This window comes from Musa acuminata, chromosome BXJ1-8, assembly GCF_036884655.1.
Source record: "Musa acuminata AAA Group cultivar baxijiao chromosome BXJ1-8, Cavendish_Baxijiao_AAA, whole genome shotgun sequence".
Lineage (NCBI taxonomy): Eukaryota > Viridiplantae > Streptophyta > Magnoliopsida > Zingiberales > Musaceae > Musa > Musa acuminata.
This window is the reverse complement of record NC_088334.1, coordinates 5,519,278-5,534,683: the sequence shown is the minus strand read 5'-3', so window position 1 is coordinate 5,534,683 and position 15,406 is coordinate 5,519,278. Positions and strand designations below refer to the sequence as shown.

Sequence of the window (15,406 nt, the reverse complement as noted above, 5' to 3'; positions counted from 1 at the left end):
TGCATGTGCCTTTATCAAACAAGGAAATGCAAACAAAGCATTACATAATAAATTTCAGATATAAAATAATTTCAGGATGAACAATACAAGAACTTCAAAGGACTAATATAAAGCTCAATTGAAGAAGAATTTAACAAAAATCATATTTCCAATAGGATGAAAATTGAATAGGCAAAACCCAACAAAGTTTCCAATTATGACAGAATTTGAATGGTACGTTTTCTGAATTGTTTGAGTGACCAAGCATGCTCCAAATCACTAAAAATAGGTGTCATTGGAAAGCTGTTTCAATTAACCCTACAGATTCTGCAAAATAGGAACTGAAATTTCTGACCTTCCGTTACTAAATTTCTCATAACTCTCTAGAGAAAATTTTGAATTATACAAAGCTTAGTTCTTTGGAAACTAGATTCGCATAACTTTCTTTTGACACCTAGTTGGAAATTTTAAAGTATGTTTGCCTTCTGAAACTTCTGTTTAAATCGATTCTATCAATTCTGTAAAACAGGGATGAAATGGTAAAGGGTATGTGCTTCACCATTAGGTTAGCTAGTGACACATGTCCACTATTTTTTTTTTTTAACTTAAATCTGAATCTTAAATAAATTATATCAAACTTCTAATATTTACTCTTAGGTCCCTAGCCATAAATATTTAATCATTTAATATAAAATAATAATTAAATAATCCTTATTTTTTTTACAAACAAACCTTTTACTAAATTTTCAAAAATGGGAGATGTTACACTCTCCCCTTCTTAAAGAAAATTTTAGTCATCTAAATTTATCATACCTCATTCAACGAAAATGAAAAGACGAGGATAAGCTTTCATCATTTCTTCCTCAAGCTCCCAAGTCATTTCCTCTCGAGAATGATATCTCCAGATCACTTTAACTAGAGGGATAACCCGATTCTGCGAGATCTTTTTTTTTTTTTTTTTATCAACAATCTGTGTGGGCTTTTCTACATAAAACAAGTCTTTATCAATCACCATCGGCTCATACTTAATGATATGAGAGGGATCAGATATATACTTTCTGATCATTGAAACATGAAATATATCATGGATATGGCACAATGATGGTGGCAAGACAATCCTGTAAGCGACAGAACCAACCCTCTCAAGAATCTCAAAAGGTCCAATAAATATTTTGGGGTGACTTCCCTTTTCAAATCGATGATGTCTTGACCCTCTTATTATCACATTCTGATTCATTTCTTTTTTTTTTTTTGCTACCAATGTATTAGGTTCACCATGCTTCTACTGAGCCACTCTGATTTAATATCCCCGATCAACTATTTTATCGCACTTAATTAATCAAAAGTAGATGAAGTAGGAGGACTAAATGTCCTCGTCATCCTAGATTCCTAAAATGCATCAAAGAAAATTTTCACCAATCACTATAGTTCACCAGACGAAATATATTTTGCACGTCAACATATCAAATATTTCAGTGATCCTCAAACCATGCTCTGATACCATATCTGTCACGCCCCGCTGAATTTTTTCTTTTTTTTTTGTATTATAATTCAATAACAATTCATTCCAGGATCCGTTCACACATTTGAGGATACTGAGAAAACATTCAGGTCATTCATATCTATAATTTTCTAATTCATAAAACCTGTGCAGTTTATAATCATACTATAATATCACTTAATGATTCACAAAATCCAAAGCCAACTCAACTAAACCATAACCACATCATAAATCCATAAGCGTAGCAATCTATACAATCACAAAACCAACATGTATTACATGTTTATATCATTACACAGTTTAAACTTTAACATTCCCAAAATCCCAACGCAAGAGATACTTTCCAAATATTTACAAGATACATCAATCTAGATTTGTCGTTGATACACACAAAAGAACTTATACAATATCAACTTATTAATTACGAAAGATTTACCCCAAAACCTTCGAGCTTTCCACTGCCTCAACCCAATTCTAGCTTTTCAATGCATAACAAGCTACCCTGAAAAATTTATATAGCAATGGGGTGAGCCTAAAGAGCTCAGCAAGCGACTGACATATCCATGGCGATAGGAGAAGTTCAAGCAGGCTTAGTATCAAGATAACAAAAGCAGAAATACAAGTGTTCATTTGAAGTCATCTCATTTGATATAAAATCACAAAGGTTTACCTCGTTCAAAAACAGGCATTAGACATAACAATAGGAGAAAGGAAATTGGAGCATATCATTGGCATAAGGAGCATATCGATGACATATGATAATTTCAAGGCATAACAAAGACGTAAGGAGCATTTTGGATATCTATGGCATATGAAACAGTTCGGAACATATCAATGGTGAATGAAATGCTTCAGAACGTATCAATGGCATATGGAAATATTTCGGAAGCATAAGAAGCATTTCAGAACATATCAAAGAACAAATATGAAATAGAAGCTCAAACGTCGTACTCTAGCATAGTGCATGTGAGGATTAACTCAGTGGTGGCTCCACGCCGTGATGAGTTCTCGACTCCATCCACGGGTAGCCCTTTCCTACTCGAGCCCTCTCACCCTGCCCAAGTGCTAGGTCGGCTCTGAATTTTATATCAAACAGATAGAAGGTGAAGTGGGATCATAACATAATATGGTCAATCAATTTCTGGATGACCACCAAGCATAAGTCTCCCACGTCTGGGAGCTCCATCCACCCACGCCTGAGTGAAGTCAATGGGGCCGGTAGAGCAATCGCGGGCTCTAAGCATAACTCCCTTTACCATTTCTGGCAAAGGTTCACAATATCCCACAAAACACTATAGTACAAAAAGGGTAGTATGAACAATAACATTGACACATATCAGAAGCACATGCGGAACAACGAAGATATGCATGTGCCTTTATCAAACAAGGAAATGCAAACAAAGCATTACATAATAAATTTCAGATATAAAATAATTTCAGGATGAACAATACAAGAACTTCAAAGGACTAATATAAAGCTCAATTGAAGAAGAATTTAACAAAAATCATATTTCCAATAGGATGAAAATTGAATAGGCAAAATCCAACAAAGTTTCCAATTATGACAGAATTTGAATGGTACATTTTCTAAATTGTTTGAGTGACCAAGCATGCTCCAAATCACTAAAAATAGGTGTCATTGGAAAGCTGTTTCAATTAACCCTACAGATTCTGCAAAATAGGAACTGAAATTTCTGACCTTCCGTTACTAAATTTCTCATAACTCTCTATAGAAAATTCTGAATTATACAAAGCTTAGTTCTTTGGAAACTAGATTCGCATAACTTTCTTTTGACACCTAGTTGGAAATTTTAAAGTATGTTTGCCTTCTGAAACTTCTGTTTAAATCGATTCTATCAATTCTGTAAAACAGGGATGAAATGGTAAAGGGTATGTGCTTCACCATTAGGTTAGCTAGTGACACATGTCCACTATTTTTTTTTTTAACTTAAATCTGAATCTTAAATAAATTATATCAAACTTCTAATATTTACTCTTAGGTCCCTAGCCATAAATATTTAATCATTTAATATAAAATAATAATTAAATAATCCTTATTTTTTTTACAAACAAACCTTTTACTAAATTTTCAAAAATGGGGGATGTTACACTCTCCCCTCCTTAAAAAAAATTTTAGTCATCTAAATTTATCATACCTCATTCAATGAAAATGAAAAGACGAGGATAAGCTTTCATCATTTCTTCCTCAAGCTCCCAAGTCATTTCCTCTCCAGAATGATATCTCCAGATCACTTTAACTAGAGGGATAACCCGATTCCGCGAGATCTTTTTTTTTTTTTTTTTATCAACAATCTGTGTGGGCTTTTCCACATAAAACAAGTCTTTATCAATCACCATCGGCTCATACTTAATGATATGAGAGGGATCAGATATATACTTTCTGATCATTGAAACATGAAATATATCATGGATATGGCACAATGATGGTGGCAAGGCAATCCTGTAAGCGACAGAACCAACCCTCTCAAGAATCTCAAAAGGTCCAATAAATCTTTTGTGGTGACTTCCCTTTTCAAATCGATGATGTCTTGACCCTCTTATTATCACATTCTGATTGTTTTTTTTTTTTTTTTTTTGCTACCAATGTATTAGGTTCACCATGCTTCTACTGAGCCACTCTGATTTAATATCCCCGATCAACTCTTTTATCGCACTTAATTAGTCAAAAGTAGATGAAGTAGGAGGACTAAATGTCCTCGTCATCCTAGATTCCTAAAATGCATCAAAGAAAATTTTCACCAATCACTATAGTTCACCAGACGAAATATATTTTGCACGTCAACATATCAAATATTTCAGTGATCCTCAAACCATGCTCTGATACCATATATGTCACGCCCCGCTGAATTTTTTCTTTTTTTTTTGTATTATAATTCAACAACAATTCATTCCAGGATCCGTTCACACATTTGAGGATACTGAGAAAACATTCAGGTCATTCATATCTATAATTTTCTAATTCATAAAACTTGTGCAGTTTATAATCATACTATAATATCACTTAATGATTCACAAAATCCAAAGCCAACTCAACTAAACCATAACCACATCATAAATCCATAAGCGTAGCAATCTATACAATCACAAAACCAACATGTATTACATGTTTATATCATTACACAGTTTAAACTTTAACATTCCCAAAATCCCAACGCAAGAGGTACTTTCCAAATATTTACAAGATACATCAATTTAGATTTGTCGTTGATACACACAAAAGAACTTATACAATATCAACTTATTAATTACGAAAGATTTGCCCCAAAACCTTCTAGCTTTCCACTGCCTCAACCCAATTCTAGCTTTTCAGTGCATAACAAGCTACCTTGAAAAATTTATATAGCAACGGGGTGAGCATTAAAAGCTCAGCAAGCGACTAACATATCCATGGCGATAGGAGAAGTTCAAGCAGGCTTAGTATCAAGATAACAAAAGCAGAAATACAAGTGTTCATTTGAAGTCATCTCATTTGATATAAAATCACAAAGGTTTACCTCGTTCAAAAACAGGCATTAGACATAACAATAGGAGAAAGGAAATTGGAGCATATCATTGGCATGAGGAGCATATCGATGACATATGATAATTTCAAGGCATAACAAAGACGTAAGGAGCATTTTGGATATCTATGGCATATGAAACAGTTCGGAACATATCAATGGTGAATGAAATGCTTCAGAACGTATCAATGGCATATGGAAATATTTCGGAAGCATAAGAAGCATTTCAGAACATATCAAAGAACAAATATGAAATAGAAGTTCAAACGTCGTACTCTAGCATAGTGCATGTGAGGATTAACTCAGTGGTGGCTCCACGCCGTGATGAGTTCTCGACTCCATCCACGGGTAGCCCTTTCCTACTTGAGCCCTCTCACCCTGCCCAAGTGCTAGGTCGGCTCTGAATTTTATATCAAACAGATAGAAGGTGAAGTGGGATCATAACATAATATGATCCATCCATTTCTGGATGACCACCAAGCATAAATCTCCCACGTTTGGGAGCTCCATCCACCCACGTCTGAGTGAAGTCAATGGGGCCGGCAGAGCAATCGCGGGCTCTAAGCATAACTCCCTTTACCATTTCTGGCAAAGGTTCATAATATCCCATAAGACACCAGAGTACAAAAAGGGTAGTATGAACAATAACATTGACACATATCAAAAGCACATGCGGGACAACGAAGATATGCACGTGCCTTTATCAAACAAGGAAATGCAAACAAAGCATTATATAATAAATTTCAGATATAAAATAATTTCAGGATGAACAATACAAGAACTTCAAAGGACTAATATAAAGCTCAATTGAAGAAGAATTTAACAAAAATCATATTTCCAATAGGATGAAAATTGAATAGGCAAAACCCAACAAAGTTTTCAATTATGACAGAATTTGAATGGTACATTTTCTGAATTGTTTGAGTGACTAATCATGCTCCAAATCACTAAAAATAGGTGTCATTGGAAAGCTGTTTCAATCTATTTCCAGATGAACTCAGATTTATAATTTTTTGAGTTCTTAACAGGAAGTTACAACAAATAGAGTAAAGGAAGGTCAGAATTGATCATCCCTGTTTTGCAGACTTGATAGAATCGATTTAAACAGAAGTTTCAGAAGGCAAACATACTTTAAAATTTCCAACTAGGTGTCAAAAGAAAGTTATGCGAATCTAGTTTCCAAAGAACTAAGCTTTGTATAATTCAGAATTTTCTCTAGAGTGTTATCAGAAATTTAGTAACAGAAGGTCAGAAATTTCAGTCCCTATTTTGCAGAATCTGTAGGGTTAATTGAAACAGAAGTCTTAGTAGGCATTTAAACTCCAAATCATTCAATCTTAGTGTCAAAATAAAGATATTTGAGTCTAATTTTAAATGAAATTTTGCCTAAATCAGAGTTTAGTGCTAAAAGTTAGATCTAAAACAATGTATAGAAGTCAGATTACCAAAAAATTTCAGATTCATGGCTTTGTATCAAAAGGAAAGAACGGTTTGGTACTAAGCTGAAATCTTTTGCATTATGAAGAATTAAAAGGAAAACAGAGATTAGGAATTCTATAGGAAGAGGTTAGAACACTTGCCTTAAGCAAATTTGATTCCCAAATGGGGGGAGTTGATGCAAAACCTCAATCAAAGATTCTTCTTCAATTCCTCTTCTTCTTCTTCTTCTTCCCTTCTCTTCTCTTCTTAAACTCACGTTGGCTGCAGTATCTGAAGGTTACATTTAGTTTCTCCTTTAATCTCTTATTTAATTACTTTTGGTTAACACAAGGGTTGCAAAGTTGCAAGGTGGCAAGCATGCATGAAAAATGCTAGGTGTCATCCTTAGAGCAAATTTAGGTGGCACCATTAGGTTAGCTAGTGACACATGTCCACTATTTTTTTTTTTTTAACTTAAATCTGAATCTTAAATAAATTATATCAAACTTTTAATATTTACTCTTAGGTCCCTAGCCATAAATATTTAATCATTTTATATAAAATAATAATTAAATAATCCTTATTTTTTTACAAACAAATCTTTTACTAAATTTTTAAAAATGGGGGATGTTACATGCCTGACCAACTTTAATTAGCCACCTGGGAGTTTTTTAATATTGCACTGACTTTGCATAAGTTAAAAAAAGAATAATTATGCTAAATTATTCTTATTCTTTTCTAATCCATCGCCATCCTTCATCTGAGCGAACAGTGACTTGTTGAGACATGTCTTAGTCCTACATCTTAGAACAAGTTATTGGTACTCCCATTCCTCTATTTAGATTTTAGTAGTCTTATGGCTAACTATATTTATTTGCATATATGGATATCTATGACGACATTATTCAAGACAATGCTAGGTGAAAAATAAAGACTAAGATCATAGTGTCACACTTTTTTTGTAAAGGTACACTGGGAGGAGGAGGTTAGCCGAGAGCAAAGCCACTTGACCATGAAGATTCATGTCTCCTCTAATCTTTGTATTGTACGCCTTGGGATGTTTGAGGAGGAGAAGATGGCTTTGATACACAAGCACTAATTAGAGCTTTTGTCAATGTCCTCGTGTCAACATAGATAAGGATATGATGCACCCTTAGGAATAGATTGGGCTCCTCCCACCTTAACCAAAGGGGAGTCTCTCAAGGCGATTGAATCCTCTCACTCAAAGGGGAATTAGTGAGAAGATTGATGATCACAATAATAATAACCCTCATAGTCCTCGCCTATGAAATAATCAACAAAAGCGAGCTCCTTGGCACTTATTGATGACCTACCATTGATAAGTGTATTCAAGATTCTGCCCATGTAGTGAAACTCAGAACTATTGTGAATTGATAGTATGGTGGCCCAAAAGAGACAAGTGTATATTCATCCCCTCTTGGAATATAACTGAGATAAGTTAGTCTTATGAGGTTCTATGGGAGGCTACCTAATGGAACCAAAGCACGTTGCATCGAGAGCCGATGAAAGATTTGTACGTGAGGCCTACTAAAGATCTCATGGTAGACATATACAAATACATCATCATAGTGAGTAAGTTAGACTCATTTTCTTTTCAACTTTTGCATATTATTGTCCTCCCTCCAACTTGTCTTCTTATGCGATTTCATCACATCGTGGTGACAATGATTTATGAAGCATGAGAGTCCTTAATCACCATGGCTCATCTACTAAAGGAGAATGAAAAATAAAAAAAAAGAGAAAAAAATAAGTTAAAGAATAAGACAACTAACATGGATCATTACTATGACAAGTTGATGCTAGATGAATGACACTCCAATTTTAGATACTAGGTGATTGATACCTTGATGTCGAGCGATCGATACCTCGATGCTAGATGATCAACACTTAAGCACATGGTCGATTGAGTAGGCCAAACGTCATGACACTCCAGGTTAGGTACATTATAACTACGATTAAGTTCGAGATAAGCGTACCACCTTCTAATATACATTGTCAAGGTAATGACACTCAAAGATTACTTACTATAAAGAACTCTTCAATACATCCCTATATATATATATATATATATATATATATATATATATATATATATATATATATATATATATATATATATATATATATATATATATATATATATATATATAGATAGAGGATTGATACGCCTAGTAAAATCTTTCAAATCTTTTACTTAAATTTTAGAGGTATTTTATCAAAAATATCCTTCATGAACAATTAGTTGATGATATCACGATATGACAAAAGCAAAAAAAAAAAGGAAAAGAATCCTGATTAATGCTGAATCAACATCCACTGAATAAACTAAAACTGACTTGCGGCTTTCTTTCCGATCTTAACTTGTAAACCTTTCCAACTTTGTGAAGAAAGTCTAGAAAGTAGCAAACCTTTTCTTGCTTAGGCCTTTTCCAACATGATGGTGGTTGGTGTATATATCCCATCAATGCTATATATTTTTCATAAGGTTCTTCGTACCACCAAGTGTAAGCAATAAACTTGCTTTGACCCACCTTCCACTTTGATTCATCGATACCCACTATTAGAAAGTGATCGATATTTGCTGTTTGTGGTGATAAATCGGCTGTCAATTCATCTAAAAGCTCAAGTCAACGATCGAGATAAGATTGATTCGTGTTTAAAGATAGATAAGATTTGTACTCCTTTATATCATCAAATATTAATAGTCTTGACTTTGTCTCTACGGATTACCATGCAATCTTCATATGTAAAGAAGCTTTAATGATATTATTAGTTAAAGACTTCGGGTGCTAATGGCTTTGTCATCAATAACGTAGCCATTTGGAGTCCACGCGGTGTTGGATTGCGATCATTCTCGCAAGGTGATGCACTCAGGGTGAGAGGTCTGCCTACATCAGGATTTGGCGTCTGACCTCAACCAGGGTTTATGATACTTCCATGTTGCAGCTCGGCACCCTTGACTGGGACGGTGGGCTCCACGCAGTTACGCCGATGTAGGCGAGATGGGGACCGTGTTGCCTGTCTTGGCCGAGACCGGCAAGGAAGAGCCCAATCAGTGCCCCTCGCAGCCGATGAGGTAGCTCTGGTAATACGGGCTGACGACACCCTGGAAGTTTTCAAGGGTGACCCGGTCCAGCTGCTTTGGCAAGCCAATGGCAATACTGATATTATGGCGTCTGTCCACTGCCCTTGAAATTGTCTTACCGACTACTTTTGACCTCTTTCTCTCTTTTCCGCCGCCCCCGTCTCGGTCTCTCCTCCGCCTACCGGAGCCGGCGGCGACAAGATGCGCGAGACCCACGCGGCCGCCGACTCAGAGGCGTCGGTGGAGGTGGCGGGACTGGGTGCTCTGCCGCCGGCGAGCCCGATCCAGCTCCTCCCTCAGGACGTGCTCCACAACGTCCTTGGCCGCCTCTCCCTCTGCGAGGTCCTCGCCTGTCGCCCCGTCTGCCGCACCTTTCGCGATGCCCTCTCCTCCACTCCCTTCCTCGCCTCTCTCCCCCCTCTCCGCCTCCTCGCCCTCCGCCACCCCCGCGCCGCCGCATCCCCCCACCCTTCCCTCCACGCCCTCGACCCTTCCTTCCACCGCTGGATCCGCCTCCCGCTGTCATTCCTCCCCTTCCCGTCCTTTTCTCCCGTCACCGCCTCCCCCTCCCTCCTGTACCTGTGGGTCGACGCTGCCCCTTCTTCCGCCTCCGCCGTGGCCACCTTCGCCAGGAACCATACCAAGTCTCTCGCCGTCTGCAATCCCCTCACCGGATTCCACCGACTGCTCCCCCCGCTCGGCTCCGCCTGGTCTCGCCACGGTACCGTCCTCGCCGGACCCGACGGCGCCGTCCTCGTCGTCACCGAGCTAGCAGCCCTCTCCTACGCCCCGAGCCCTGACCGATGGCTCAAGTTTCCCCTCAGCCTCCCCTCCAAGCCCCGGAGCCCGATCCTGATGGCCGACTCCGTCTTCGCTCTCTGCGATGTGGGCACCCCCTGGCGGAGCCAGTGGAAGCTTTTCTCCTGCCGCCTCGGCGACCTCGGCGGAGTCCGCGGCTGGGCCCCGCTCGAACAGCAGGAGTGGGGGAACGTGTTTGATATCTTCAAGCGGCCGCGGCTACTCGCCGGGGCAGGTGGGTGCCGGCTCCTGCTGATCGGAGGGCTGAGGTCGTCGTTTGCGGTGGACGCACCGTGCTCGACGGTCCTGATCCTAAGGCTGGATCTGGCGACGATGGAATGGGATGATGCGGGGAAGATGCCGCCGGAGATGTACCGGTGCTTCGGAGGCGGCGCCTCCGGGCCATCAGTGGCGGCAGCTGGTGGTAATAATAAGGTGAAGGTCTTTGGTGGAGATGGGAAAGTTTGGTTCTCAGGGAAGAGAGTGAAAGGAAAACTGGCACTGTGGGAGGAGGAGGAGGAGGTTGGAAAGAGTGGGGGTGGTCTATGGAGTTGGGTGGAGGGTATTCCAGGGTACCCTGAAGCCATGTACAGAGGTTTCATCTTCGATGCCGGGTTCACCGCAACACCTTGAACAAGTCAAGGAACTGGTGAGCTCTTCTACCTATATGGTATGTAAAATTCATAATTTTGTATGATTTATGATTTTAGTTCTGTGTTTCATTTTGCAAAGCTGACCAAGGCATATGCTGATCTATACTCACGACCCCTTAGCGCTAGGTGGCGATTTTGTTGGCGTCCTTGCAACTAATAAAGGGTTGACAAACTATTAGTTCATCTCAGGTTGTAATTACCACTAATAAAGTTTAGTGTTCGCCATCATATTGCCTTTTGGGTGTTTGTGTGCAATATGAGCCGTGAGGCTATACTCAATTTTGAGGCATAAGTTATCATACCAATCTTGTTCATACATGGTATCTAAGTTGTCTCGACCTGGCTTGGTAATGTAAGAAACACATTTGCTATGGTTTACTTTTAGATTAAATCGGCACAAGATCATGTGGGACAGATACTGCCCCTTTTCTACACTTTATTGTTTATGTTGGCACTTGGCATCAGGGAATTGCTTAACTTGCCAATGGTAGCTACAAGGCTAGTTACCAGACATCATGGAGGTGTACTGGAAAAGATTAGACCTTGGTTTGAAGATTTTATAGCTGCAATTTCAACAGCTTCATCTAGTGGAATTTAGGCATAAAAATGATCAACTAAATATTTACCTTTTGTATAAACAGTGCCAATTTCTTTAATCGCAATTCATGAGATCAAATGAGTCATGGCTAATCCTGCAGCAGGGTGTAATCAATCTCAGTGGATCATGTTATTCTCTTCTTTAAGTACAAAAAGTATCTTGGATTTGTTCACTGCAAAATGCTTCTTGCAAATTTCTCCGTGAAGTTACTTTGGTTTGCCCAATCATCTGTACTTAGTAGTTAGTACAGGGTTCATATAAACTCGAGAACAAATCAACCTTTTTGCCAGAGAGAAAGGAATCCTTTCTGTAGTTCATTTGCATGAGTTAACTAAGTCAAAACATGATTGCTAAGATGTATGTGGTTGTCTCATAAATATCTTTGAAACTGTAGTTGAGCATGTAATTCTTAAAATTGTGTAAGAAAATAATATTATCTTCGGTCATCTGGTTGCTTATGGATTCTACTATGGCTTCTTGATTGTGACAAATGATTTTCCATTGATTGGTATGGTTCTGAAGAGCCATGTTAGAAAGGTACCAGCACACTCCATGCCAACCCATTCATCTCGAGTGGCATGATTTGACACATACCTTGCCAAAAAGATATCAGCCAGCCAATTTTTTGTACCTGCTGGCAGCTCGGTGCATGCCCTCCAGCAAAATAGAAAATCACAATGTGGCAAAAAGGGACTGATGCCCACATGCGGCAATACAACAGTAATTGTTTGTTTATGATGTCATTATTTATGGCCTTGGACAACCATTTAATAGTGGTGACAATATTAGGCTTATGGAATCAATGTGTTTCTTTTAATTTGTCAATCGTGTCTTTGGGCACATTAAAGTAATCAAGTATAATAATTTGATGGACTTTTATGCTCCATTCTCTCTTGTATATAACCTTCTGAGAAAATAGATATAATTAAATATTTCATTCCTGATAAAATTAAAGAGTGGTAAACAGGTAACATCTGTTTACTTTTGATATTCTGCTTTCCTTTGGCCTTCATAACCTGCTTGACTTGTTTGTGTGCAGATATGTAACTAATATTTCTTTTATGTTTAATAATAGGGTTCAAATTGACAAGCTCTGACTTCTGTAGCAGTGTTCGCTTCGTTATACTATATTTCATACTTTTAACAAATAGCACTGTGGAGATAACATAATGAACATAGACAAACAAGATGGATAATTTAGCATTTGCATCAGGAGCTATTGGCAGAGGGATGCGGAAGTGGTTGGTTGCCTTTTGCCTTGTGTACTGAAAACCTCCTTTTTCATCTTGCTTTTGTGAACCTTGTTTTGATGTTGTATGACAATTTGGCTCAAGTCTTTTAAGAGTGACCAAAGCAATCACATTGTTCAAGTCAGTTGACAGTTAGAGCTTGAAAGGTTGTATTTATGGGAGCCGAGATCTTGAAAAAGAATATTCATATGATTTTTATGTGTTCCATCAGCATTTGCTGAAACCCTCCAGAAGGTGTCACTCACAGCTATGTAATAATTTATAACATATGATATTGATGAATGAAGAAAGTAATGTTTGAATTTTTTTGTTCCTATAGTTTATGACTTTGAGTTTCCTATGTATCACTTAATCATGATCTCTTGTGAGGTCCTGCAGAAAGGAGAAAACGAAAGCTCTCTGGCACTGCTGCTTGTGCTGCTAAATTAGGACATTTGTAAACATCACTTGGTTGCCATATCTATATTTCTAGTGAAGTTTTGTTGTTTTGGTAAGTTCGACAACCCTTGATTCATCATCTGCATGCAACAAGCATTTTCAGGTGGTTGACTTTGAACATCTTACTCAGGTGCTGAAATCTCACGTGAACAGAGGGATAATTTCCCAAGGAAACTGTCTTTGTTGAACAAGAGCATATAAAAATCTTGAATGTTTGTGTACTAGTGGAGTCTTGGACCATGCTGTGCTATCTATCTTTTTGCTAGCTTTATATTTTCACAGGGATTGAGAAGGTGGAAACATATCATACACTCATACAGATGAAGCCTCATTGTGGTTGAGTTAGACTTCTAGATATTTAAATCCTTTTCTAGAGTTAGGCAAATACCGATGCCTTGGTTTTAAGGAGGCTGCTTTCAATCAGAAGATTTTTAGTCTGGACTTCATGAACCTGCCTTTCTTTTGAAGCTAAATTGATTCCTTATAGCTTTCTCTTCAGTACAAAAAGTGTATTATACACACTCATTTTCTTGCTTCATGGAGCATCAGGCATGAGATTAATAATTTATTTGGAAATGTGTTATACTATATTATAAGATTGCAAGTCCAAGTTCAAACATGTGAACCACTTCAGAGAGTGGTCTACAAGTTTCTGGTGGCTATTTCAATTTGATATTACTAGTCATCTTTGTTGTGGTGGTGAAGATTAGGAAAATCTCCTGAAAGCTCCAGTTTTTACCACCTGAACAGCCTTCATGGGAGACCATGTCATCACCAGCAAATGAAGGAACTGGTGTGTACAATTTGTCATCCACATTGTAGCATTTTGTCATTGGAATTGTCATTATAAATTTATTTTGATGTTTTAGTGTTGTTCTGAGAGCAGGTATATCCAGGAGAAATGGAATGCAGAGTGATCTAGTCTCACTCTGTTGTTATTTTCATCAACTAGCATTGCTTTACATGATTTCATCTCTTAACAGCCAACATTTTGTATCAGCTAAGGTGGGAATCTTCTATCAAGACAGGAGGGACATGAACAAGATGTTTTACCAGGAAACCTAGGCGCCACCAACTTCTTCAGCAACAAGGTAATATGCTTTCTCTTGCCTGGCCATTGACTCCACTTAGATCAATTTATAAGTATTCCCCAGGCCAATGAATATTTGCACCAAGTTCATTCCTCATCAGGACCATGAAACACCAACATTTTGCTTCTGGATGAGTTTGGATTGACATCCATCTGTGTAAACATAGATTAAAAGGTTGAATACAAATTCTTACATATTCTTTGTCCAACTTTGGAAAAATAAATTTAGAATTTATTTATATAACAGTTACCTTGAGGCTCCACTTCTTAACCTAAGAATGACACTCATATAAACTGTGCAGTATATTTTCCCATAGAGCTTAAGAATTTTCTTGGATTCATAACCATTGCATGTTTATTCTTACAGCAGATTTAAAGTACTTTATGCACAGAGAATGAAGTGCTTTTCTTAAATCTGACTGGCATAAGACTTTATCACCCACTTGCCAATTTATTTTGTTTGCATACACATTAGTAAACCCCAATAAAGAAATGACCTCAAAATCCCCTCTTCTTCCCATCAATTGCCCTATTATTTTGGGTTCTATGATCACTTTATCTTGGAGAGAATACCATGTGATTGAATCCACTCTAACTTCCAATCGAATCATTACTAGATGATTCGTATTCTATGTTTCGAGATGATCATAGAGGGATAGTAGGAACCTATTTTAATGTCATAGTTCATATCCAAGATAGAGATGGTGGGAACCACGCACAAAAAGCAGACGATTGAGGTGTAAGGAACGGAGGGATTGATTACCTTTTGAGAGTTATCAACATTGCCACGGTCTTCCGCCACCATCTTTGAGTATTCATTACTTAAATGATAGTGTGAAGATGATGGTCGCACAATATGAGCTTTAAAGATGTCATCCACTTCGTGTCTAAAAGCTAAAGAATTTTGTGAATGTATTAATCTCGTCATTTCACCGTTGCCATAATAAAAAATACAAAAAATATAAAATATGTTTTAAAATAGTAATATATATTTTCTTTATATTAATAGAGCCATATGAACATATTTTTGTTCTACATTGGAATTCCCAACAT

At 37.8% G+C, this 15,406-nt stretch overlaps 1 protein-coding gene across 5 annotated transcripts; it reads left to right on the top strand.

Moving 5' to 3' along the window:
- The first annotated feature begins 9,649 nt into the window (after nt 1-9,649).
- Nucleotides 9,650-14,354, top strand: LOC103993560 (SKP1-interacting partner 15). 5 transcript variants are annotated; one of them, XR_010475798.1, is made up of 3 exons: nt 9,650-10,973; nt 13,204-13,315; nt 13,394-13,578. XR_010475798.1 is itself a non-coding variant. In XM_018830933.2 (2 exons), the coding sequence occupies exon 1, from the start codon at nt 9,728-9,730 to the stop codon at nt 10,955-10,957; it is 1,230 nt and encodes a 409-aa protein (XP_018686478.2). In that variant the 5' UTR covers nt 9,650-9,727; the 3' UTR covers nt 10,958-10,973; nt 14,264-14,354. The 5 variants fall into 5 exon arrangements, 4 of the variants coding, with proteins under 4 accessions (XP_018686478.2, XP_009411939.2, XP_009411941.2 ...); XM_018830933.2 differs by lacking the exons at nt 13,204-13,315; nt 13,394-13,578 and adding an exon at nt 14,264-14,354; XM_009413664.3 differs by lacking the exons at nt 13,204-13,315; nt 13,394-13,578 and adding an exon at nt 12,789-13,127.
- Nucleotides 14,355-15,406: the final 1,052 nt, after the last annotated feature.

What these genes read in the sequence shown, in the direction of transcription:
- LOC103993560 (XM_018830933.2), top strand. Translation starts at nt 9,728, where the DNA reads ATGCGCGAGACCCACGCGGCCGCCGACTCAGAGGCGTCGGTGGAGGTG.